This window comes from Bubalus kerabau, chromosome 16 (genome assembly GCF_029407905.1).
Source record: "Bubalus kerabau isolate K-KA32 ecotype Philippines breed swamp buffalo chromosome 16, PCC_UOA_SB_1v2, whole genome shotgun sequence".
Lineage (NCBI taxonomy): Eukaryota > Metazoa > Chordata > Mammalia > Artiodactyla > Bovidae > Bubalus > Bubalus kerabau.
The window spans coordinates 65,608,680-65,634,857 of NC_073639.1; the positions used below are offsets into that span (position 1 = coordinate 65,608,680).

Sequence of the window (26,178 nt, forward strand, 5' to 3'; positions counted from 1 at the left end):
ACCTAAGATGGTTTGTTCAGAAGAGCAGAGAAGGAAGAGTTTGAAAGCAACTGGAAGCAGACGTCTTGCAAGAAAGAGGAGGGAGTGGCCGGGGGAAACCCGGATGGAAACATACCTTGCTTTGGATCAGGGGCCTCTGGGGATGAACAAATGCTAAACATACTCAATGGAAGAAAGATCAATATGGCAGCCAGTCTACCAGATGGTTCCCCGGGATATCTGCCTCCTGGTATTCACTCTCCCTGTGTTGTCTTCTTTCACACTGAATCCCAGCTGGTGCTGTGTGACCAGCTAAATACAATGGGTGTGACCGTGGGTGACTTCCAAGGCTAGGTCATGAAAGACATTGCAACTTTTGCCTTGGTCTCTTGGGTCATTCAGTCTAGGGGAAGTCAAATGCCATGTCATGAGGACACTCAAACATCCCTGTGAAGAGGAACTGAGCCCCCGCCCCACCTCCCCGCCACCCAACAGCCAGCACCAACTTGCCAGTGACCCTCTAGCCCTTGTCAAATCTTCAGATGGCCTCAGCCTCAGCTGACATATGACTGCAGCTCTGCCAGGACCACCTAGCCAAGCCACTCTCAAATATCCACCAACAAAATCTGCAAGAGGTAATAAGCAGTAACTGCTGTTTAAGCCACTGTGCTTGATGTGATTTGTTGTATGGCATTGTTGTTGTTCAGCTGCTAAGTCGTGTCTCTTTGTGACCCCATGAACTTCAGTATGCCAGGCTTCCCTGTCCTTCTCTATCTCCTTGAGTTTGCTCAAACCCATGTCCATTGAGTTGGTGATCCATCCAACCATCACATCCTCTGTCGTCCCCTTCTCCTCTTGCCCTCAATCTTTCCCAGCATCAGGGTCTCTTCCAATGAGTCAACTCTTCACATCAGGTGGCCAAAATACTCGAGCTTCAGCTTCAGCACCATTAGATAATTGGAAAAATCAACCTAGCAGAGGATACAGACAGGGTGGAACAAAGCCCCATCTACAATGCCTATGTTCATTTTCCATTGTTGCATAACCAGTTATTACAAACTTAGGGGCTTTACACAACACACATTTATTATGTCACAGTTTCCATGTTGGGAGTCCAGGCATGGTTTTGGGTCCTCTGCACAGCATCTTACAAGGCTGCAATCAGATGTCAGATGGGTCAGATTCCAGATGGCTCCAGATGGCTCAGATTTCATCTGGAGGCTTTCTAGGGGAAGAATAAGCTTCCAGGTAAATCTAATTCATTTCCCAGCAACCATGTGACCTAGGACCTCAACTTCTTGTTGGCTGTTGGCAAGAGGTCACCTCCATGTCCTGGAGGCAGGCTGCAATTCCTAACCAAGCGGACTTCAATTTCATCCCACGGGCCACTTCCTTCATCAAGTATGCAAGGTGACTCTGCAGCTCCAGTCAAGTGAGACAGAGTCTTACATAACATGACGTAATCACAGAGGTGAGGTCCCATCCTGTTTGCAGTATTCCATAGGTTAGAAACACAACCCTGGTCCTGCCCACACTCAAGGCGAGGAGGTTACACAAAGACATGAACACCAGGAGGGGAGGGCCATGGGGTATCACCCGAAAGCCTGTCTTACACAGCCTCCCTATAGGGGTCCTTCCAGCCTTGCTTGAATGCTCCCTGTGAGACCTTACTCTCTCATAAGGAGTCTATGCCATTCTATTGGAAAGATCTTCCTCAAGGTATGCTAATATCCCTCAGCCTGATGTCTCTTCCCATCAGTTGCAAAGCATACATTGGACTCCTGCATGAGGAAGACCACCCATCCTTCCCAAAGAGCCTTAGTTACAACCTCATCCAGCCACCTCCCCAGGTCCCTCTGGTTTTCCATGGAAATGGATGTCTCAACTACCCCTCTTCTTCCTCCTTCATCCCCACTTCTCTTTCTTCATTCTCTTCTGATCCCCCCACCCCCACCCACCGCATATTAAAAGTGAAGCGAAATTGTTAGTCGCTCAGTCGTGTCTGACTCTTTGTGACCCCATGGACTGTAGCTCACAAGTCTCCTCTGTCCACGGAATTCTCCAAGCAAGAATACTGGAGTAGGTTGCCATTCCCTTCTCCAGGGCATCTTCCTGACCCAGGGATCAAACCTGGGTCTTCTGCATTGCAGGCAGATTCTTTACTGTCTGAACCACCAGGGAAGTCTCCATGTATCTCCTGCCTTTAAAAAGCAGCTCAGGGACCAAGACAGAGCATGCATGAGATGCTGGGCCATATACCCAGTAGAGACCCTTTCATGGACACATTCCTACAGCTCACAGTCTGGTTATGGGTATGGTCAGACCTGAAGTCAATGCCCCTAACCCCAATACACAACTCGCTGGGATTAGCACACACAGGAAATGCACGACTCCAATAACACAAGCAGGAATAGGGGTTCCCAAGAGGCCCACCTAGGATAATTGCCTCCTTCTGCAGATGAGCAAAAGGCCTGCTGGAGCTCCCAGCATCCCTCCAGACCTTACCCACTCCCCGTCCTCTGCTCCAAAATACACAGTTGACAAACAACTCATCTAGTGTTTGAAAATGTCACCAATTGGTCCCAGTGGGGATTCGCAAGCCTCCTGTGGATTTTCATGTTTTAATTTCAAAAGCAAACAGAGGGAAACAAACTGGTTTTTCAAACCAAAGCCTTTGCTCTGAAGGGAGAGAATGGCCGTATCTGGGCCTCCTGTGGGCTGGGGAGCATTGTGAACATGGGGACCTTGAGAATACTCTAGTGACAAGAAGGTGGAGCCCTCACTAAGGATTCAGGCTCCATGTCCTCAAGACCAAAGTCCAGTGTTGGGATCTCATTAAAGACCAAAAGTGAAAGTGAAAGTTGCTCAGTTGTGTCTGACTCTTTGCAACCCCATGGACTGCAGCTTGCCAGGCTCTTCTGTCCATGGAATTCTCCAGGCCAGAATACTGGAGTGGGTAGCCATTCCCTTTTCCAGGGGATTGTCCTGACCCAGGGATCGAACCCAGGTCTCCCACACTTCAGGCAGATTCTTTACCATCTGAGCCACAAGGGAAGCCAAAAGTGGAGACCAAAGTGTTACCTCCTTGGACAAGTTCCTAAGAGCATTGTATTCAATCCAGTAAATGCCTAGAGGGCCTACTGCACACCAGCTTGAGTCCTCTTTGATCTAGTGGGGTTTAAGATCCAAATCCTGGGTCTGTTGCTTATTAGCAGTGTGCATTGGGGCCCCAGTCTGAATGTCTGTTTCAGATCTGTTAAGTGAGAAGGATTTCATGTCTGTTTACTGCCAGGACTCTCAGAGGTTACTCCTTTAAAAAAAAAAAAATCATTTATTTCTTTGGCTGTGCCAGGTCTTAGCTGCATCCAGGACCCTTGATCCTCTATCTTCATTGCAGCATGTGGGATCTTTAGTTGCCAACTCTGTTGTGGCATGTGAGATCTAGTTCCCTGACCAGGGATCAGACCTGGGCCCCCTGCATTGGGAGTGAGCAGTCTTACCCACTTAGTCCCTCAGAGGCTACCCCTGACCCTCAGTGGCTGCATGTGGAAACACCCCTGCCTTAGTGGCTCAGGCAGGTCAGGGCGAAGAGGGCTGACCCATCTCCACTCTTATTCACATACTTAGGACAAGGCTTCCTGGAGAATTATGAAGGGCACCTGCCTCTTATTCTCCCAAATAGTCTAAGCTGTTGTAGCTCCCTGAAGGGATCTCAAAAGGTTGCAGGTGAGTGGGCCGTGGAGCGACAGAGTAGACAGGGAACCAAGCCCTCCATCCTCACTTCAGCCCAGATGGCAATGCTGGGTTCCCACTAGCAAAGTAAGGATACCAGTTAAAAATAGAGTGAGCAAAACCAATTTTTAAGAATTTAATATTTAATAAAACCATGAGATCTAGTTTATCGCATTGGGGACCTCAATACTTCACCCTTCTAAGGATCCATGCCCTTTGCCACGTGGATTTCAAATTGCTTTCACCCAAAGGGCAGAGTCTATTTCTCAACCTTTGAATCCCGCATGGAATTGTGGCTTACTTTGGCCAATAAAACACAGGAGAGAGATGGGCCATCCTGGGGCTAAGCCTGAAAAAGCCTTGTATGTTTCTATTTACTTTCATCACTGAAATAAAAAGCTCAGGACAGGATGAGAGTCACACAGAGCTGAGTCATTCCAGCCACAGCATCTTGGATCCGCCGACAGTTTGATGCACAAGAGAGCCCAGCCAAGATCAGCAGAGCCACCAGCCAGGCCCAGATTCCAGAAAATAAGTCATCATTGTTCTATGCCACTGGGTTTTCTTTTATACTTATTTATTTTTAATTGGAGGAGAATTGCTTTACAACATTGTGTTGTTTCTGCCCTATGTCAACATCTATCAGCCATAGGTCTATGTATGTCTCCTCGCTCTTGAATCTTCTTCCCACCTCCAACTCCATCCCACCCCTCTAGGTTGTCACAGAGCATCAGATTTGTTACACAGCAGAAAATAACTGATACACTATCCACCGTGGCAACAACAACAACAAAGTGAAGCTTGCTAAACTCGCTACATTTACTTTATAGTTTGGTATTACTTTAACTTACAGTTGCACCATGATACATTAAATGCTTTTAGCCACTAAAGATCTTTATCCAGCTCCACTCTTTATCTGTCTTATATATTTAGCTTCTGAATAAAATCGTATTCACAGAAAGAATTTTGCTGCTAATAAAAGTTTAAAGATCACTGCAGTTGACCTGCTCATTTTCCAGACGCCCAACCCTCAAAGGAGGGAAGGGAATTGCCAAGAGAGCTGTGTGGGGAGGATATGGTGAGAGGCTCAAGAAACCAGCATTCTGGTTGCGCTTCATCTGTGACCTGAATATACCTGCTCAGGTGCATCTAGAGACTGTTGGAAGGAACCCTCCCCAACAAACCAGCACCAGTGGCCTCTAACACAAAAGGAAACTAGTCCTGACTCCAGGTGGAAGCCCCTCACAGATGTTCCCCATCCGCCGAAACACTGCAGAGCGCACACTCCCAGCTTCTTCCTGCCTCCTACCTTGGTTCTTCGTTTCATGCACACAATAGTCACGTAATAAATACCCACCAGATGTCTCTATTAATATATTATAACTCCCCAAAGGAGTGGGATGATGGAAATGCTGTCAGGGCATGAAGGCTCTGAAGCATTAAACAGCGGTGGTGTGCAGAAAATTAATCCTTTTTCTTTCTTCTTATCCCCTGCCTTCCCCCAGGATGCTGACAGAAGCAGGTGTCAGCAGGAAGTCTCTTTACACCTCAGAGAATGAGATTTTAATGAATCCTGAAGGGGAGGGTGTGGAAGGAGGGACATCCACAACACAGAACATTTTATACAAGTCCTGCTGGTATAAAGGCCCTTTTGGATGAGATTTACCCCTACCAGACTCAGGGGGGTGCCAAAAGGGTGCTGTGGTTCCCTAACTCCCTTCAGAAAGCTAAGGGGATCTCGGGATCCTGGCAATCTTTTAAACCAGACTGAGTTCCATTCAGCTTTCCTAAAATCCCATGCTGTCTCTCCTATTTAGACTTTGCGTATGCTGTTCCCTTACCTGGAACTCCTCTGTCTCTATCTTGTACCTCCTTTACAGAATCTCAGCTTACACAATACTTCTTCCAGGAAACTTCCCCATCTTTGTACTCCCACAGGACACTGATCTGCTATTATAGCTCCTTGCACAATAAAGTATATTTGTTGGTGACTGACTATTTGTTTGTAAACCCTTTTGGGGTTTGGACCTAACAGAAGCAGAAGATATTAAGAGGAGGAGGCAAGGATACACAGAAGAACTATACAAAAAAGACCTTAATAACCCAGATAACCATGATGGTGTGATCACTCACCTAGAGCCAGACATCCTGGAATGTGAAATCAAGTGGGGCTTAGGAAGCATCAATATGAACAAAGCTAGTGGAGGTGATGGAATTCCAGCTGAGCTATTTCAAATCCTAAAAGATGATGCTGTTAAAGTGCTGCACTCAATATGCCAGCAAATTTGGAAAATTCAGCAGTGGCCACAGGACTGGAAAAGGTCAGTTTTCATTCCAATCCCAAAGAAAGGCAATGCCAAAGTTTGTTCAAAGTACTGCACAATTGCACTCATCTCACATGCTAGCAAAGGAATGCTCAAAATCCTCCAAGTTAGGCTTCAACAGTACATAAACTGGGAACTTCCAGATGTTCAAGCTGGATTTAGAAAAGGCAGAGGAACCAGAGATCAAATTGCCAACCTCTGCTAGATCACAGAAAAAGCAAAAGAATTCCAGAAAAACATCTACTTCTGTTTCACTGACTACACTAAACCCTTTGACTGTGTGGATCACAACAAACTGTGGAAAATTCTGAAAGAGATGGGAATACCAGACCACCTGACCTGCCTCCTGAGAAATCTGTATGTAGATCAAGAAGCAGTTAGAAATGGACATGGAACAATGGACTGGTTCAAAATAGGGAAAGGAGTATGTCAAGGCTGTATATTGTCACCCTGCTTATTTTAACTTATATGCAGAGTACATCATGCGAAATGTAGGGCTGGATGAAGCACAGGCTGGAATCAAATTTGCAGGGAGAAATACCATAACCTCAGATATGCAGATGACACCACTCTTATGGCAGAAAGCAAAGAGGAACTAAAGAGCCTCTTCATGAAGGCAAAAGAGGAGAGTGAAAAAGCTGACTTAAAACTCAGCATTCAAAAGCTAAGATTATGGCCTCTGGTCCCATCATTTTGTGGCAAATAGATGGGGAAACAATGGAAACACTGACAGACCTTATTTTCTTGGGCCCCAAAATCACTGCAAATGGTGACTGTAGCCATGAAACTAAAAGTCACTTGCTCCCTGGAAGAAAACCTATGACAAACCTAAACAGCATATTAAAAATCAGAGACGTTACTTTGCCAATAAAGGTCCATATAGTCAAAGCTATGGTTTTTCCAGTAATCATGTATGGATGTGAGAGTTGGACCATAAAGGAAGCTGAGTGCCAAAGAACTGATGCTTTTGAATTGTGGTGTTGGAGAAGACTCTTGAGAGTCCCTTGGACTGCAAGGAGATCAAACAAGTCAATCCTAAAGGAAATCAGTCCTGAATATTCATTGGAAGGACTGATGCTGAAGCTGAAGCTCCAATACTTTGGCCACATGATGCGAAGAACAGACTCATTTGAAAAGACCCTGATGCTGGGAAAGATTGAAGGCAGGAGGAGATGGGGACGACAGAGGATGAGATGGTTGAATGGCATCACCAACTCGATGGACATGAGTTTCACAAGCTCTGAGAGTTGGTGATGGACAGGGAAGCCTGGGGTGCTGCAGTCCATGGGGGTCACAGAGAATTGGACACTACTGAGTGACTGAAATGAACTGAACTGAAACCCTTCTAGACATCCACTCAGACTTTGACTAACCTTGTATTCCTGATGCTTAGCACAGAGCATGATACATACTAAGCACTGCTGCTGCTGCTAAGTCACTTCAGTCACGTCCGACTCTGTGCGACCCCATAGACGGCAGTCCACCAGGCTCCCCTGTCCCTGGGATTCTCCAGGCAAGAACATTGGAGTGGGTTGCCATTTCCTTCTCCAATGCATGAAAGTGAAAAGTGAAAGTGAAGTCGCTCAGTCGTGTCCGACCCTCAGTGATCCCTTGGACTGCAGCCTACCAGGCTCCACCATCCATGGGATTTTCCAGGCAAGAGTACTGGAGTGGGGTGCCATTGCCTTCTCCAATACTAAGCACTGGGTATCTGTTAATGAAAGGAAAAAGGGAAGGGAGGGAGAGGCAGAAGGAGAGGATGGAGAGCATGAAGGAGGGAGGGAAGGAGCATGAATATATATCCTACCTTTCAACTTTCAGCATTCAGGAAGCCTAAAGTGCTTAGGACCCTCTAAAGTCATGAACTTCTCTCTTGCAATGTTCATATTTATAATCAGACATCTCAGCATCTCTACTAGCATGTCTGAATTATATCAGTTCAGTTCAGTTCAGTTCAGTCACTCAGTCATGTCTGACTCTTTGCAACCCTACGAGCTGCAGCACTCCAGGCCTCCCTGTCCATCACCAACTCCTGGAGTCCACCAAAACCCATGTCCATTGAGTCAGTGATGCCATCCAACCATCTCATCCTCTGTTGTCCCCTTCTCCTCCTGTCCTCGATCTTTCCCAGCATCAGGGTCTTCTCAAATGAGTCAGCTCTTCTCATCAGGTGGCCAAAGTATTGGAGTTTCAGCTTCAACATCAGTCCTTCCAGTGAACACCCAGGACTGATCTCCTTTAGGATGGACTGGTTAGATCTCTTTGCAGTCCAAGGGACTCTCAAGAGTCTTCTCTAACACCACAGTTCAAAAGCATCAATTCTTCTGCACTCGGCTTTCTTTACAGTCCAACTCTCACATCCATACATGACCACTGGAAAAACCATAGCCTTGACTAGACGGACCTTTGTTGACAAAGTAATGTCTCTGCTTTTGAATATGCTATCTAGGTTGGTCATAACCTTCCTTCCAAGGAGTAAGCGTCTTTTAATTTCATGGCTGCAATCACCATCTGCAGTGATTTTGGAGCCCCCAAAAATAAAGTCAGCCATTGTTTCCATTGTTTCCCCATCTATCTGCCATGAAGTGATGGGACCAGAGGCCATGATCTTAGTTTTCTGAATCTTGAGCTTTAAGCCAACTTTTTCACTCTCCTATTTCGCTTTCATCAAGAGGCTTTTTAGTTCTTCTTCACTTTCTGCCATAAGGGTGGTGTCATCTGCATATATGAGGTTATTGATACTTCTCCCAGCAATCTTGATTCCAGCTTGAGCTTCCTCCAACCCAGTGTTTCTCATGATGTACTCTGCATATAAGTTAAATAAGCAGGGTGACAATATACAGCCTTGACACACTCCTTTTCCTGTTGCTTCCTGACCTGCATACAGGTTTCTCAAGAGGCAGGTCAGGCGGTCTGGTATTCCCATCTCTTTCAGATATACTCACAATATTCATAAAAAGATACTGTCTGACCATAATTTTACCAACCAACAACAGAAAATGTAGAACACACACACTATATATATATATATATATATATATATATATATATACACACACACAAGGGTAAGGTTAGATTGTAATCCACCCCTTCCTCTGACTTTGTTTGGTGCTTTACAGAAGTTATGACCAACCTAGACAGCATATTCAAAAGCAGAGACATTACTTTGTCAACAAAGGTCCGTCTAGTCAAGGCTATGGTTTTTCCAGTTGGTCATGTATGGATGTGAGAGTTGGACTATAAAGAAAGCCGAGTGCAGAAGAATTGATGCTTTTGAACTGTGGTGTTAGAGAAGACTCTTGAGAGTCCCTTGGACTGCAAGGAGATCTAACCAGTCCATCCTAAAGGAGATCAGTCCTGGGTGTTCACTGGAAGGACTGATGTTGAAGCTGAAACTCCAATACTTTGGCCACCTGATGAGAAGAGCTGACTTATTTGAGAAGACCCTGATGCTGGAAAAGATCGAGGGCAGGAGGAGAAGGTGATGACAGAGGATGAGATGGTTGGATGGCATCACTGACTCAATGGACATGGGTTTTGGTGGACTCCAGGAGTTGGTGATGGACAGGGAGGCCTGGCGTGCTGTGGTTCATGGGGTTGCAAAGAGTCAGACACGACTGAGTGACTGAACTGAACTGAACTGAACCTTTCCCATGCATCTCATTTGACCACACCACCTCCCAGTTAAGGTGGAAGGGCAGGATTAACATAGCTAGGAGCTTTGTGCATGCTCAGTTGCTAAGTCATGTCCGACTCTTTGCAACTTCAAGGTCTGTAGCCCTCCAGGCTCTGTCCATGGGATTTTTCAGGCAAGAATACTGGAGTGGTAGCCATTTCTTCCTCCAGAGAGTCTTCCCAGCCCAGGGATTGAACCTGTGTCTCCTGCTGCATTGGCAGGTGGATTCTTTACCACTGAGCCACCTGGGTTAACATACCCATGTTATAAAGGAGATGGGCAGGGTTCAAGGAAGTGACACTGAGTCCCAGAGCAGAACTTAGACCTGGGTGTTCTGAGGCCAGGCTCAGTGCTCTGCTTGTGGATCTGTAATAACTCCCCTACCGTGGGGAGAGTAAAATGACCTTCCTTTAGTCTCCCGATGTGTACACACAACCAAAACCCCATCTGCTTTGCAGCCTAACTGTTCATTTATTGGACCCAGCATCCAATCTGTCATGCATATTTAGGAAATGAATCTAATTTAAAACAAAAGTTATGAGCAAAGATGGGACCTCGGAGTCAAAGGCATTTCATTGGGCAATCAGGCTGACCTCCCATGAGGTGACAGAGACCATGTGTTTAGCATATAACTTCCCACAAGCTCTGTTCTGTTCTTCATCATCTTTGATTAATGACAGCAGTCATTTGAGTTAATATTTTCTTTATCTAAGAACAGTGTTCCCAGGAAAAATGCAAAAGAAACAGAAGGTGGTTAATAAACTTGCTGAATCCCACAAGCTGCTAACAAAAATTAAATTGAGGGCTCCCCTAAGGAATGTTTTCCATCCTTTTATCAAGAATTTTTTTCTAGAAATTTCATATTTTTTTCTCAAGACGGGTGTGCTTTTTTTTTTTAACAACTTGGATTTTTTTTAGTAGATATATAAAACATGTTAGTTCCTTTTTGAACCAACTCTCCTTAGGGGCAAGCCACTTTCATCAGAAAAGAGATAAAATTCAGTCTGTAGAAAAATAAAAGTATCATAAAATACTCACTGCTCTTTATCACTGAAGGTAGGCAAAGAAAGGAGAGAAAGAAAAAAAATGAATAAAGTTAGGGAGAAAAAACACCTTGTAACAGTATCAGCACTGGATGCAACAACCACACAGCTCAGCTTAAATGACAATGACCTACTTCCATTGTTTATCAGTCATTGTTATCTTATTTTAGCACATCTAAAACATGGTTGCTGTAGGGTCATATATTCACAGCTTTGATGAACATGACCCATCAGTTCAGTTTATTAATTAACCCGTCTGATCATTTATGCATTTGAATAGTATTTTTTTGGCACTAAAGAGGAATCATTTAATGATAACAAGGCCACCACCACCATTCTTGTTTTCTGTTGTTTCAAACACTGAGGGTTAAGGAGCACACTGTTATTGTTTAGTAACTAAGTCGTGTCTGACTCTTTGTGACCCTGTGGACTGTAGCCCGCCAGGCTTCCCTGCCCATGGGATTTCCCAGCAAGCATACTGGACTGGGTTGCCATTTCCTCCTCCAGGGGATCTTCCCAACTCAGGGATCGAACCTGCATCTCCTGCATCGGCAGGTGGATTCTTTACCACTGATCTACCAGGAAAGTTCTAAGGAGCATGTTAAGAAAAGGCAAAGAGCCCTGAACAGTGGTTGGATCATCCAAAAGCAGAACTCAACAGTGCCCCATTTTGGGGAAGCAAGCCCTTCCATTCTAAAAAGAAGACCAGCCTCTCCATTTACTAGTCATGCTACCACAGACAGGTCACATCGTCCCTTTGTGCCTCGGTTTCCACCTCTGGTCTCTGCCACTCTCAGGCTTGCAGACTTGAAAGCCACAGCGAATAATCAACTATCAGAGACAGCATTTCTCCCCATGTATCCCCAACATAGAGAACTGAATCCCTGCTCTACCCATGCAAGAAAGAAATACATTCTCTCCTTTCAAACACAATCACAATTGTCTTCCAAACACCATCGTTGGATTCAAGGAGACTGAGAGAGGAAGGCATTTGAAAATCACAAAGGCAGTAAGTGTATCTGGCTAGCCAGCAGTTAATTAAGACTAGATTTCTTAATTTACTGGAGAAAGACATTAGAGAATCATCTGCATTAGCACCTCATCACTGCTGCAGACTAGATAGCATGTGTGATGACTATAATTCACCCATTAACATTTATTGGAAAATAACTTTAATATCTGAAGAAAATGCAGTAGCAATCAAGCCAGCCAGATGCATTAGGAATGCCAAGATGTTTCACAGAAGCCCGGGAGCACTTTAAGGAAATAGCATCCAGACTGCTTGAATAATTCTAATTTAATTGTAAGGCAAATTGTTTGGCTTCATATTGACTAAAGTAAACTGTGATGGATGGGGTTTTAATTAACTGACATTTCTTAAATAAAATAAATATTTTACCCCATCCACCTTCAGGCAACTGTTTATAGAGAGACAGTTTTTGGCTGATAAGATATTCTTTGCCAAATGAGTTTAGTATCAAGAGAACTTTCATGGGAAGGGCTTGGAAACCAGAAGTTTCCTTTCAAAACAGAAACCAACAGAGTTCAATAATGTCTTCAAAACTGTTAAACTCGTAGAACTAGAGGAGGTTTTAGGTGGAAACAGTAAACAGGGACTTTTGCTTCAGAGAATACGAGTGGACTACATATTCTGAAAGACCCTCATCAATATATAATTAGGACCTTGATAATTAAGGGCAAATCTTATTAACACAGTTCTAGGATTGCTAGCGGAGAAGGTAATGGCACCCCACTCCAGTACTCTTGCCTGGAAAATCCCATGGACGGAGGAGCCCTGGTGGGCTACAGTCCACGGGGTCGCTAAGAGTCAGACATGACTGAGCGACTTCATTTTCACTCTTCACTTTCATGCATTGGAGAAGGAAATGGCAACCCACTCCAGTGCTCTTGCCTGGAGAATCCCAGGGACGGCGGAGCCTGGTTGGCTGCCGTCTATGGGGTTGCACAGAGTCGGACACGACTGACGCGACTTAGCAGCAGCAGCAGCAGCAGCAGCAGGATTGCTAGAAAGTAAAGGAATTCTCCAAAACCCCTCTACCTTTGAAAAAAACAGACAAAATAGACTTCATCAAAATAAAAAACGTTTCCTCTTCAAAAGACTATGTTATGAAAAAGAAAATGTGAGTCATAGACTGAGAAAAATATGTGCAAAATGTGTCTCCAACAAACGACTTTTATCTACAGCACATTAAAAAAAAAACATGTTAAAACTTAATAACAAGAAGATAAATGACCTGATTTTTAAGTGGACAAAGTGTTTAAACAGACACTTTAACAAAGAGGTTATATGAATGTCAAACTTACATAGAAAGATATTCAATATCATTATTCATTAAGGGGAGTGCAAGTTAAAATCACAAAACAAATGCCACTATGCCCACATACAATGGTTAAAATGGAAAAGACAAATCGTATCAAGTGTTGGTGAGAAAGGAGACAGACGGAACTCTCATACACTTCTGGTGGAAATTTAAAGTGGTACAAACAATTTGGAAAACAGTTTGGAAGTTTTTTTAGAAGTTAAACATTTACCTACGAAGCCACTGAGACATTTTCCTCCTAGGTATTTCCTTAAGAGAAATACAAGCATATGTCTATACAAATTTTACTTGTACTAGCCAAAAAAACTAGAAACAACCCAAATGTCCATTAACAGATGAATGGATAAACAAACTGTAGTACATTCACACAATGAAATATTACTTTTTTAGCAATAAAAGGAATAAACTATTGATACGAAAAACAATATGAATGGATCGTGATTTAATTATGCCAAGTCAAAGAAGACATCTTCCCTCAAAGAGATGATTCCATTTACATAATTACTTAGGGGTGGGTGGTGACAGGGAGGAGCAAAGGGGAATGAGTATGCATGTAAGTGTAAAAATGATCAAATTGTACTTTAGATGTGTACTGTTGGAGGTACATTAGTTATACCTTTAAAAGGCAATTTTTAAAAAGAGAAAAAGAAAACCCAGCAAACTGAATCCAGAACTGGGAGCTCTGAGCAGGAAACCAATGTAAACACCAACATTGTGTCCCAGAGACCAACTCTGAGCTCCTAACTAGATGAAGAAGCTGAATCTGGGACCCCCTAAGGGAGCTCAGATCACATCCTTGGTGAGTAGCACACACTTCCTGGCAGAAGCAAATGCAAATCTCTCTGAAGAAAATATTCTCATGGTAGGTCTCCAGGATTCTTACAGGTTAAGCTCACAATAAAACATTACCAAGCAATCATGATAAAGAAGCTGTGAATGGAATACTATTTGGCCATAAAAAAAACAGATTTGAGTCAGTTCTAATGAGGTGGAGGAACCTAGAGCCTATCATACAGAGTGAAGTAAGTCAGAAAGAGAAAAACAAATATCATATATTAACATATATATATGGAATCTAGAAAGATGGTACTGATGAACCTATTTGCAAAGCAGCAATGAAGACACAGACATAGAGAAGAGACTAATGGGCAAGGGTGGTAGGGAGGGTAAGATAATGGAGAGAGTAGCACAGAAGCATATACACTGCTGCTGCTAAGTTGCTTCAGTCGTGTCCAACTCTGTGTGACCCCATAGACAGCAGCCCACCAAGGTTCCCCCGTCCCTGGGATTCTCCCGGCAAGAACACTAGAGTGGGTTGCCATTTCCTTCTCCAATGCATGAAAGTGAAAAGTGAAAGTAAAGTCGCTCAGTCGTGTCCGACTCTTAGCGACCCCTTGGACTGCAGCCCAACAGGCTCCTCCGTCCATGGGATTTGCCAGGCAAGAGTACTGGAGTGGGGTGCCATTGCCTTCTCCAGCATATACACTAGCATATGTAAAATAGATAGCCAATGGGAATTTGCTGTATGACCCAGGGAACTCAAACTGGGGCTCTGTAACAATCTAGAGGGGTGGGAAAGGGTTGGAGGTGTGAGGGAAGTTCAAGACGGAGGGGACATATGTACACCTATGGCGAATCCATATTGATGTATGGCAGAAATCAAACCAGTATTGTAAAGCAATTATCCTTCAATTAAAAATAAATAAATTTTAAAAATTACCAAGTGTTCAAAAAATAAGACCTTTGAGTGGAAATCTTCAGTGATGATAAACAATAGACATAGATTGTCAAGGTCTTTAGGCGGTGGTATGCTGGTGAATGTTTAACAGTTGCACTTTCAGAGCAAAACCCCACTGAGGCTGATTTCGAGTACCTATATGATATCACTAAATGCAAAGCTGGGAGGAAACATGCAGTACCATACTAAGATACAGTGTTTCACTATACAAGTATCACAGACAACAAGTAACACAGAGAATAGCAAAATGTAATAAAATAAGTAAGAAATGATTAATGTTGAGTATTCACCACTTTGTCCAATATAATTTAATTATAAAACTATACAACTTAATTTTTAGTAACAGTCATATTTAACAACCGACTTGCAAAATTCCTGCCAATTTAACAACAGCTCTAAGGACCAGCATGGTACAGAGCCAATACACCACCGATTCAGGTGTAATAATTACTTACTACAGAATGTGAAGTTATTTTTATGTGAATTTCCCAATTTTTAAATGATCAGGCCAAAACTAAAAAATACATTTCTGCAAGTCACAGTCAGCTGGTGGCCTGTCAGTTTGCAACCTCTGATTGAGTCCAACTTCCTTATTTAATTGATGATAAACTGAGGCCCAAAGAAGGAATAGAGACTCACCCAGTAAATTAGTTCAGATTTAGGACCAGAATCAAGTCTGATTCTAACCAACAGTTTAGTGCTCTTTCCATTTCACCAGACCACCTCTCATTTAGGGCATGGAGCTCAGAGTTTCATCTTGATACTCCAACTTTGCAAAGTAGTAAAATCAGTGGAGGAGTTTCCACAACAGAACTCCCACTAGCTTCTTTTTTCCCCCACCCCAGGGATGGAAGTTCTCTTTTTTCCCCTACTACTCTCCTCCTTCAAGTGTAGATCAGGACCTCATTGCCTCTAAGCAGATGACTTCCAGGAATACCCAGTGACTTACTTTGATTGCAGGGGTCGGTCACTGGGACACATCCAACGGCTTGAGCTGCTGCTGAACACGGTGTCAGTCATGGCTGAAGCCCAGCACTCCTGGAAAACATCAGCCCAGAAAGGTCATCATGCAAATGGTCATTCAATCACTCCTTATTTCTCAGGTCCCTTGTCTATGTCTGAGTGGTATGGGGAAGAAACAGAGCTTCATCCAGCTTCTCCACTTTCCAGATGGGACCTTCAGGACCAAGAGGGAAATTGTCACATCCCCCTTTTGGCAGAAATGGATCAGAATGAAGAACTCTTTCCCTTTAATCTGTATTCCTCCCATTCATTTTTGATGCAAGAGGAAGGGTGCGTATGTGCATGCTAAGTCACTTCGGTTGTGTCCAACTCTCTGCCCCCGCCATGGACTGTAGCCTGCCAGGCTCCTCTGTGGGGATTCTCCAGGCAAGGATACTGGAATATTGCCAAGAATACTGGAGGGTTGCCATGCCCTCCTCCAGGGGCTCTTCCCCACCCAGGGATCAAATCTGCATCTCTGTTGCCTCCTGCAGGTGGGCTCTTTAACACTAGAGCCACCTGGGAAGAGCTCTTAACTCCAATCCAGGATATTTCTACTAGAGGATGTCATCTGGCTCACGTACTAGTCATCTTGGCCTTGGGTAGGTAAAAAAAAAAAGCAAAACCCATCTCTCAGAGTTTTGAGGTCTCAAATGCTAGAGTCATCCCTGGCTTGCTTTCTTTTTAATACTCTACACCCAAGCCATCAGAAAGTCATGGCTTGATTGTCATAAATAGAGCCAGAATCTTCCCAATATTCTCTGCCCAATTTGCTTCTGTGCTGATCCAAATCTCTGCTGCCCCAGCCTGCCTTACTACAGGAGCCGCTTCACTGTCTCCTGCTTCTGCTCTTGGCCCACCTCAGTCTATGCTCCACACAGTGACCAGGGAGATGGTCACAGACATAAACCACAGCTTGTGAAAACAGCATCACCACAGTTGGGATCTCCCGCTAAAATGTAAGCTTCCTGCAGAATTCTTCCTGTTTTGTTCTCTGTTTAATCTCCAACACCCAGCATAGCTCCTGGCATGGAGAAGGCATTTAGTAAATAAGTATTGAATGTGTGAATGAGTCTTCATCAATGCTAAGCAAGTCCAGCTGAACTTAGGCGAACTTGTGTTCTTTCTGGACCTCCACTCCTCCCTGCTCCCCTGGGTATAGCCAAAGAGTAAGGGGAAAGAGACCATGGAGATCACAGTTAATTTATTGTTTTAAAAAGTTTTGGAAGGTAGGTCATGGGGTCCAGTGGGTCCTGATTTCGCTGAAGTTCTTGTTACATCACAGCCCTTTTCCCCAGGAAGCCGAATAGATGAGCAGTTGGGAGGGGAACAGGGAGAGAACTATCTTTCCTATTCTGCAGCCAGTTCAATTATTAAATATTCACATGGGTGGGGTGGGGGTGGAGGGCTCTGATGGTTGGACACAGGAGAGGAAAGACCCCTTACAGAAAAGCCATTTCATCTGTTCCCAGGTGGTTAACATAATCTTCCTAGTATAATATGACCGTTTCATTGTTTCCACTCTGAACATAGAAAAAGGAGCGATGACTCCTGTTGCGAAGGAAATATGCTGAAAAGAACCTTAACTTCTCATTACTGCCTGTGCCAAGAGCTGAATGAGGCTTCCCGGGCCCCCGGGGGTCCCCTGGTCTCAGTAATGAGCTTCCTTGGCTGCCCTTGACTGGAACAGCCAAGCGTTCATTTGAATGCATCGCCTCCTGAAGCAAGATGCAACAGTGCCCTTGGAGGATCCCAGGAGGTGGGGATGAGGGGATGGGACAGGTGATACACAGTCCCTGCCCAGGAACTCTGATCTCAAAATTCTGATGCTCAGAACAGACACCTGCCCACCCAGACTCCTGTCTGGAGATCACATGCTCTGTTAGAGCCAAAGTCCTAGCTTAAATCTAGTGAGGCAGCGGCAAGTTCAGAAAGCATAAAATAATTACCTTTCCTGGAAGCCAGAGGCTCAGCTCTCTGCTGGGCACCACAGCAAAGGGTCCACCACAGCCCTGTTGTGAGTGCCAAGGAATGAAAGAAACAACAGCAACAATCACTAGTTCAAATATCAAGGGTTTGGTACCTGCTAACTGCCTTTCAGGTTTTATCTCATTTAATCCTCAAAAGGTCCACATAGTCAAAGCTATGGTTTTTCCAGTAGCATGTATGGATGTGAGAGATGGACCACAAAGAGGGCTGAGTGCCAAAAAATTGATGCTTTCGAATTGTGGTACTGGACAAGACTCTTGAGAGTCCCTTGGACAGCAAGGAGATCAAAGCAGTCAATCTTAAAGGAACTCAACCCTAAATATTCACTGGAAGGACTGATGCTGAAGCTCCAATACTTTGGCCACCTGATGCAAAGAGCCGACTCATTGGAAAAGACCCTGATGCTGGGAAAGATTGAAGGTAGGAGGAGAAGGGAATGACAGAGGATGAGATGGATGGATGGTATCACTGACTCAATGGACAGGAGTTCGGGCAAACTCCGGGAAATAGTGAAGGAAAGGGAAGCCTGCTGTGCTGCAGTTCATGGGGCCACAGAGAGTTGGACATGACATAGCGACTGAACAACAACAATCCTAAAAATAGATTTAGGAGGTAAATGTCCTTATCCCATTTCACAGATGAGTAACTGAGTCACAGAGAGTTTAAGTGGAATTCCCAAGGACCTTCTTGAAGCCCTTCAAGGAAGCAACCTAAATGCCTAATAACAAGCACTGGCTAGCAGGATGCTGGTGCATCTGTAGGGTAGAGGGCTTCACAGCTGCAAAGAATAATGAGAATTTGTGATGGATATGGATAGGTCAACAAGATTACTTGTCTAGTGGCAAGGCCAAGACATAGAACACTGTTCGAGAACAACACTATTGTGTAGAAAGGAAAGTAGGATAATGCGCATGTTTAGGTTGTATATGCATAAAGCATCTCTGAAAAGAACACACAAGAAATGGATAATACCGTTGGCCTCTAGGGAGGGAGCCTGGGAGAGTGGGCCTGAGATGGGAAGAACTGTCACATGATACCCCTTTGTATTTGCAGCCATGAGGACACTTTAGCTATTCAAAAATAAATGTATTTTTTAAAAGATAATTTTAAAATAATAAATTACTTCAATTTATTGGCTGTCAAATGCACGTAAGATTTAAGACTCTCTCCGTGACCTCAAAGAACTGTCATGACCTTCTGCCTGCTACTGTTCCTAGATCTTGGACCATGCTCCAGTCATGCTGGCTTTTCCAGCTGCCAAGTGTTTGCCTTTGCTGTGTCTCTGCCTGGATAGCTTCTTCCTCTTACTCTTGCATAGCTGGTTTTACTAATGCTCTGCTGGTCTCTTCTCAAATGTCACCTCCTCCAAGAAGCCTTCACAGACTCCACCCTCTAAGTAACTCCTCTCACTGCTTACTTCTCACTGCTTGATTCCTCTATGATATTTATCAAGATATGTAATTATTATTATTTTTTAACTTATCCACTGTTTATTTCCCCACCTATTGCATAAGATCCATGGGAACAGGGCCTGGGTCTATATTTGTTCAGCAGTGACTGCAGTGCATGTGGAACCAACTTCCTGAAGCTTTGGCCTGTACAGCCGCACAGGGACCCATGTCTGGAAGGACCCTGTACTTAGATGAGCCCACTCTTGGCTTAATGCTTTGCTGTCATCATCTCAAAATGTTTTATAGAATTTGAATAAGGGGCCCTACCTTTTCACTTTGCGGAGTGTGGTATACAGTAGATGTTCAGTGAATCTCCACACAGGTCCTAGAGCTCAGTGAGTGCAGCAGGCACTCAGTAAATCTGCGTATAAGTGACAGAACCAGGCCTTGTTCCAGATCTGCCCACCTCCACAGCTTGGTGCTAACCTTTAAATCACCTGCATTTTAAAACGACTCACAGACCCAGTGCCAAGCCCAGAAAAGGTTCCAGAACCCTGCCTTTCTCCCTCTGCATTTTGTTCTACCTACTTCTCCCCTGGCTCCCATCAGCACTGTTTGTTAAGGAATGGTGCCTCCATTCCCCCAAATCTCCAAGGTCTTCTGCTGGGTTTAGTTGAACTGAAAAAAAACAACAACAACAACCCTGAACATCCATTAAGCTTCAGAGTCACAGCAGGTGTCTAAGCATGACGCGGCGGGGCTGGGCTGGGTGGTGGAGGCCCTGCACGTGGCACTTCAGGGCACCGCAGGGACCAGCGTGGGCTGCAGCTGTCTGCGTGGAGTTCAGTGCCACAGTCAGTCTCCCAGCCCCGAGCTGGAATTAAACCAGATGCTTCGCAGCAGAACCTGCAGCCACCAGCTTGGATGGTGTCAAATCGGTTCCATCTCTGTGTCTCTTTTCCAGCCCTGTTCCTCTCCCCCTGAGTCCAGCCTATCTCTACTCAATTAGGAATCTAGGGGCAGGGGCGGAGAATCACTCAGACTGCCTGATGGGATGGGATATGCAACTTAACCAAGGGCTCCAAACAGGAGTGAAGTGGGGCTGGGGGGCTTCACAGACAGCATCCAGGCTGCAAGTATGTTTTGTTTGGCCCATGCAATAGTTTTTAAAAGTAAGAGTAAGCCAGTATTTTAAAGGCACAGGATTTAATTAAAAATACAGATTGCCAGCTTCTCTTGAGAAACAGGAAGAATTAAAAAAAATTTATAGAACATCTATTACTCTGTGGCAGACACTGGTCTAGGCACTAGGGATACGGCATTAAAACAAATAGAAAAATCTTTGTCCTCATGGAGCTTCCCTTCTAGTGGGGAACAGTAAGTCAAATGAAAGCATGTCAGCTGGTGATTGAGCGCTTTAGAGAAAAACAAAGGAGGGTTGGTGAATGTGAGGGAAGTTTGATTTTAAATAAGTGGTCTAGAGAATTCCCTGTGGTCCAGTGGTTAGCGCTATCACTGCCAGGGGCCTGGGTTCGATCCCTAGCTGGGGAACTAAGATTCCACAAGCTGTGTGATGTGGTTAAAAAAAAAAAGTGGAGGCCCACTGAGAAATTATATTTGAGCAAAGACCTGAAGTGGGTAATGGACTGAGCCATGCGGCTATCTTGTGGCAGAGCATTCTAAGTGGAGGGGGACAGCAAGTACCAAGGCCCCGGGGTGGGTATGTACCTGGTTAGATGGAGAAATGATAAGAAGGTCAGAGTGGCTGGAGTGGAATGAGCAAGGGGGAGATGAGTGGGAGCTGAAGCAGCAGTGGAGGTCATGAAGGTCGTGAAGCAGTGGAGGTCAGATCATCAAGACCACTTAAGCTTCTACTCTGAGTGATGTAGAAGCCACAGAAGGACTTTGAGAAGTGAACAGAATATATCCTATTCTGTCTCAACCATGCATCCAGCTTTGATTATTTGACAGGCACTCATGGTTCCTACGGGAGATGGCAATGGCAACCCACTCCAGTACTCTTGCCTGGAAAATCCCACGGACAGAGGAGCCTGGTGGGCTGCAGTCCATGGGGTCGTGAAGAGTCAGACAGGACTGAGCAACTTCACTTTCACTTTTCACTTTCATGCATTGGAGAAGGAAATGGCAACCTACTCCAGCTTGCCTGGAGAATCCCAGGGACGGAGGAGCCTGGTGGGCTGCCGTCTGTGGGGTCGCACAGAGTCGGACACGACTGAAGCGACTTAGCAGCAGCGGCAGCAGCATGGTTCCTACATACCTTTGCCATGGCAAGGACACTTGGTCCAGTGAGAGAAAGATGGTGGTCTCTTGCCCCGCCTACTGTGCTTGACAGAGCTGAGCATGCCTCCACTTGCCTGCAAGCCTTGCCATTCCACTCTCTCAGAGCCTCAGCATCCTTCACCCCAGTTTCATCCAGGGGGTGCAGGCTGCTGGCTGGCTTCTCTTTGCTTCCAGAACCAGTTGGGTCATCCCCAGCCTCCCCTGAACCTGGCCAAATCTGGAATGACAAGACTTTGACTCCTTCCATGCTGAGCTGGTTGGTGTCCAAGAGGAAGAGAGAAACAAGTCTGAGAAATGCTCCAGATGAAGGCACCTCTGTGCTGCCAGCCTTGAAACACAGCAAATTCACTGTCATCTCCCCCAGGGTTCTCCCATCACCATATCGCAATAACAGATGGTTCCATAAGCCCTCAAAAAATCCCACAGGATTTTATGGGTTTTTAAGGCAGGCACAGAGCTCATCCCCCACTGCTCTACAACTCTGGCAATTTGCAGAGAGCACGTTGTAAGGGGCCACAGTTGTCCTAGCCTATGCAGCTGGCTCCATCATAAATTGGCCAGTCCCAGCTAACATACCAGCTGACCATAGAAGTGAACAAGCCCGGCCAAGATCATCCAAGTCTGGCCTAGACCAGAAGAACCTCCCAGGTGAACTGAACCCAGTCGCTGACTCTAAAAAATCTTGAGATAAATAAATGGCTGTTGTTCTAATTCACTCATTTGTGGGTTGCTTTGTTATGCAGCAAGATCTGGCTGATGGAGCAGCCCATGTTGTGGAACAATTCCTGGCCTTGGATCCAAAGTCTGGGATCTGACCTTAGCTCTTCTATTCATTTCCTGGCATCTCATTTAGTCATTCTGGGCCTCAGTTTCAGCATCTGGTTAAAATGAGCACGTAAAAATTCCCATCTTTGTCATGCCAACTTCACAGAGTTTTGGGGAGGAGCCAAAGGGGTTAATACATGTGCAGAGGCCTGGTAATACAAAATACTTTTTAAGGATTAGGCAAAGAGGTCATTGTTAGTGTTATTTGAGGGTGGGGCTGGGGAGAAGAACACGTGTCTAATTTCTAGGTGTTTTTTAGGCCTGAGTGAGACACTGCAGTGGATACCTGGGGTAGAGATTTCTTGCTTTTTCCTGTCCAGCACCTATCCCTTCTTCTTTTTTTTTTTTTTTAAAGTAACAGCACCTCCAATTTTCCTTTGGGAAACCATCCCTCTCTCGTATCAATCTGCGTGGCTCAGATGGAGATTACCCAAACCTGGTCCCTAAAGGTGGACCAAAGATCATCTCTAACCAATCAGTGTATTATATGCCTCATGGACTCAGGGATAGGCACATGTCCCAGTCTGGACCAGTGAAGGTATACCCTAAGACTTGCTGGAACTATGTGGAAAGAAGCATTCTTTTTCCATTGTAATTGCTGAACTGATAGAACAGAAGCCTGGAGCTGCTATTGGTCACTTTTTGGCACCAGATGGGAAAGGTCTGTCAAGGGATGAAAGTGGAGTTGAGAGATGGAGAGTGACGGGTTCCTGATGATGCTGTTGGAATGCTGGATCCAGCCACACCTGAATCCCTGATGGTCTGTTTTGGCTACCATATGTTGAACATATGAACGAATATGTTCCCTTTTTTTTTTTTTCTCCTGAAGTCAAATTTGAATTGAATTTCTGTCGTTACAACCCTCCTAACCTCTCTCTATGTGTCTTTATAAACCAGCTACCTTGGAGCAAATGGGGATCTCAAAGAAAACCAGAATTGGCTGAAGTCTGGGAAAAAAAACCATCTTCATCCACCCACCCCCGCCAGAAATGCTCCCCCTTTACTTCAGAGACACTGCCACCCAAGCTGAGGTTATGCAAGAGAACAAGAAACATTTGTAATGCATCCTTACCAAGGCCTGCTGAGACCCTGCACTGACAATTAAAATTCAGTGACAATAAGCAGCACTAATTAAAAGCAAAACTAAGTACTTAATAAGACAAATGAGGTGCCAGTATTAAAAGCTAGGATGAGAGAACTGGCATTAATTAAAAACAAAGACTAATTTCTTCCCTCCTCCAAATGGACTGCATTGTGTGTGTGTGTGTCTAGAAAATGTTTAGATTTATTAATGTACAAAATGCCATGGAAGCAGACAGGTTATGGGATTAGCTCTGTCTGGGGGTGGGGGTGGGGTGGGTCCTTTCCAAAAGGGGGAAGACTGGGACTGCTCCCTGAAGGATGAGCTGGAGTATGCAAGACATGAAGACTGGAGGAAAAGATGAGAGAACAGAGTGAGCAAATGTTCAGAGGCTTCGATGGACATGGAATATTTAAGGAATGGACAAATTCAGGGGGATGGAGCCTGGGGTGATTGTAGGGCTGGGAAAAGGGGGAAACAGAAAAGAGTGAATAGGTCCCAGTGATGAACCCCTGTTTCTGTGGGTCAACAAGGACATTGCATAGCGTCTCGAGCACTCTCCACCCAGTCAACCCCTGCTTCCAGTTAAAGATCCAGAGGCTAAGACCACATAGTCTTAGCAGACAGTTCAGCAAGGTGACTTAGGGTATGAGTTGGGGGGGCCAAGTCCATTCTGCCATTTATGAGCCCGACGAGTGGATTCATCTTCCTGAACCTGTTTCCTCTTCTGTAGAGTGGGGACAATAATAGGACCCATCTCAAAATAGAATTGTGAAGATTAAATGAGATGAGGCCTACACAAGCCATCCTCCTGTAAGTGGGAACTATCATTTATTTATGTTATTATTAATAAAAACATCAGTTATGTTTTCTTAAAGAAATGGGAACCCAACTTTGGCACGAGTAGGAAATGTCTCAGGATTCTTGAAGCCGGATTAGGTATGTGAAGCATGATAATAATGAATGATGGAAATAAAAACAACAACAAAATGCATTCTGTTATTATGATAAGAACAATATAATTGTACTAATGCAAGGATTATTTGAGAGTGCTATGGAGAAGGAAATGGCAACCCACTCCAGTATTCTTGCCTGGAGAACCCCATGGACAGAAGAGCCTGGCAGGCTACAGTCCATGGGGTCGCAAGAGTCGGATACAATTTAGTGACTAGATCATCATGGTTGTCATTAGTGCTGATAACTAAATATTTCTGACTTCCCACAATGCGATAGGATTGCTCTTCCCTCCCCCTGGAAAGCTGGAACACAAACTGTTTTAGCCAAAAAGAAAAAAAATTTCCAGGTGGAAACTCTAAAGCAGGTGCTCACATCACCACTTTCCCCTTTTCCTGTCCTGACAATCAGAGATGTATGAGGATGGAGCTCCCCCCTCAATCTGGGTCCCTGTGTGAGGACAAATGCAGAGCAGACACCCACTGCTAACCCACCATATCCAGGTTCACGAGTGAGAAACAGATTTCTGTTGTCTCGGTCCTTGCAACATTGAGGATGGCTGCTACCACAGCACAACCTAACCCATCCTTTCTGGACTCACTGTGAGCGGGCAACTGCACTAAGTGTTTCATGTGCCATGTCTAGTGGTATCTTCATAAAGATCCTAGAAAAAAGGAGCTTTTGTTACCCACTTTTACATATCCGAAAACTGAAGCCCAGAGAGGTAAGGTCATTTGTCCAAGGACACACAGCCAGTAAGCCATAACAGTGCGTGCACTCAAATGAGTCCACAGCAGAAAACACAGGACACACACTGAAAGCGGGGCAGAGCATCCAGAATCGATCTTCCTGGGGGGGAAATGTCTCCTGCTAGAGGGAGGTGCCCCCATCATTTCCCTCTTTCCCTAGGTTATGAATCCCTCTGAACCCTGAGTCTACACACCCAAATACTGAACAATAAAATGCAAAGGCAGACACTATTAACAGAACACTCTTCAGGGCTCCCTGCACAGCCCAGCCAATTACCTGATTCCTTGATAAAGTGGAAGCTTGCCTTTGTTGTGTTGTTAATCGAGTTTATCTCTGCTCCAACTCCATTGTGGTGAGTAAGGAGAAGACGAAAAGCTCAGGATTGATTTCTGCACTTGCGCACACTTGCACAGACACACACAGCCCCAAACAGGAAAATGTGATTAGACAGGTCTGCGTATTAAAACAAGTAATTTAGCTTAATGGCCTCTGGCTGCCACTCAGGCTCAAGTTGCAATACCATTCATTCTGATTAAAACTCAGTTGGAACTGACTTATTTGCAGCCCTAAACTAACTCTCCTCATGTCACAGAGACCACAAGGGTCACCCTAATCCCTCCTCTGCCTCAGGGATGAAATACTCAGAGCAGAGAGGGGCATTTATCCCTTTGAAAAAACCAGGATCCTCTCATCTGAGGGGCACTTTCACAAATCATAGATAGGAGACATAGCACTCCCATTTCACAGATAAGGAAACTGAGGCCCTGGTTTGCCAAGGTCACATGGTAGCAGGTAGAAAATCCAAAGATATTCCTGGATCTGGGTCTTGTATAAATGAGTCTTCTGACCACTCTGTTATCTTGACTATTGTTGCAAATAATACAATATTTGTTCTTTTAAGTGAAAGTTGCTCAGTCATGTCTGACACTTTGCGACCCCATGGACTATACAGTCCATGGAATTCTCCAAGCCAGAATATTGGAGTGGGTAGCCGTTTACTTCTCCAGGGGATCTTCCCAACCAAGGGATCAAACCCAGGTCTCCCGCATTG

The 26,178-nt window shown here is 44.8% G+C and overlaps 1 protein-coding gene across 2 annotated transcripts in view; it reads right to left on the reverse strand.

Annotated features, from left to right (window-relative positions):
• The window catches only part of RPH3A (rabphilin 3A), a 66,158-nt gene extending 49,303 nt beyond the window's left edge, over positions 1 to 16,855 (reverse strand). Inside the window, exons 1-3 of one of the 2 annotated variants that reach the window (XM_055549707.1) lie at positions 16,697 to 16,855; positions 15,784 to 15,872; positions 10,750 to 10,761 (exon numbers count right to left, since the gene is read on the reverse strand). In XM_055549707.1, the coding sequence (XP_055405682.1) occupies positions 10,750 to 10,761; positions 15,784 to 15,854 (83 nt within the window). In that variant the 5' untranslated portion in view covers positions 15,855 to 15,872; positions 16,697 to 16,855. Of the gene's footprint in view, positions 1 to 709; positions 1,205 to 10,749; positions 10,762 to 15,783; positions 15,873 to 16,696 lie in introns of those variants that run through there. The other variant, XR_008703295.1, reaches the window with a different exon arrangement.
• Positions 16,856 to 26,178: the final 9,323 nt, after the last annotated feature.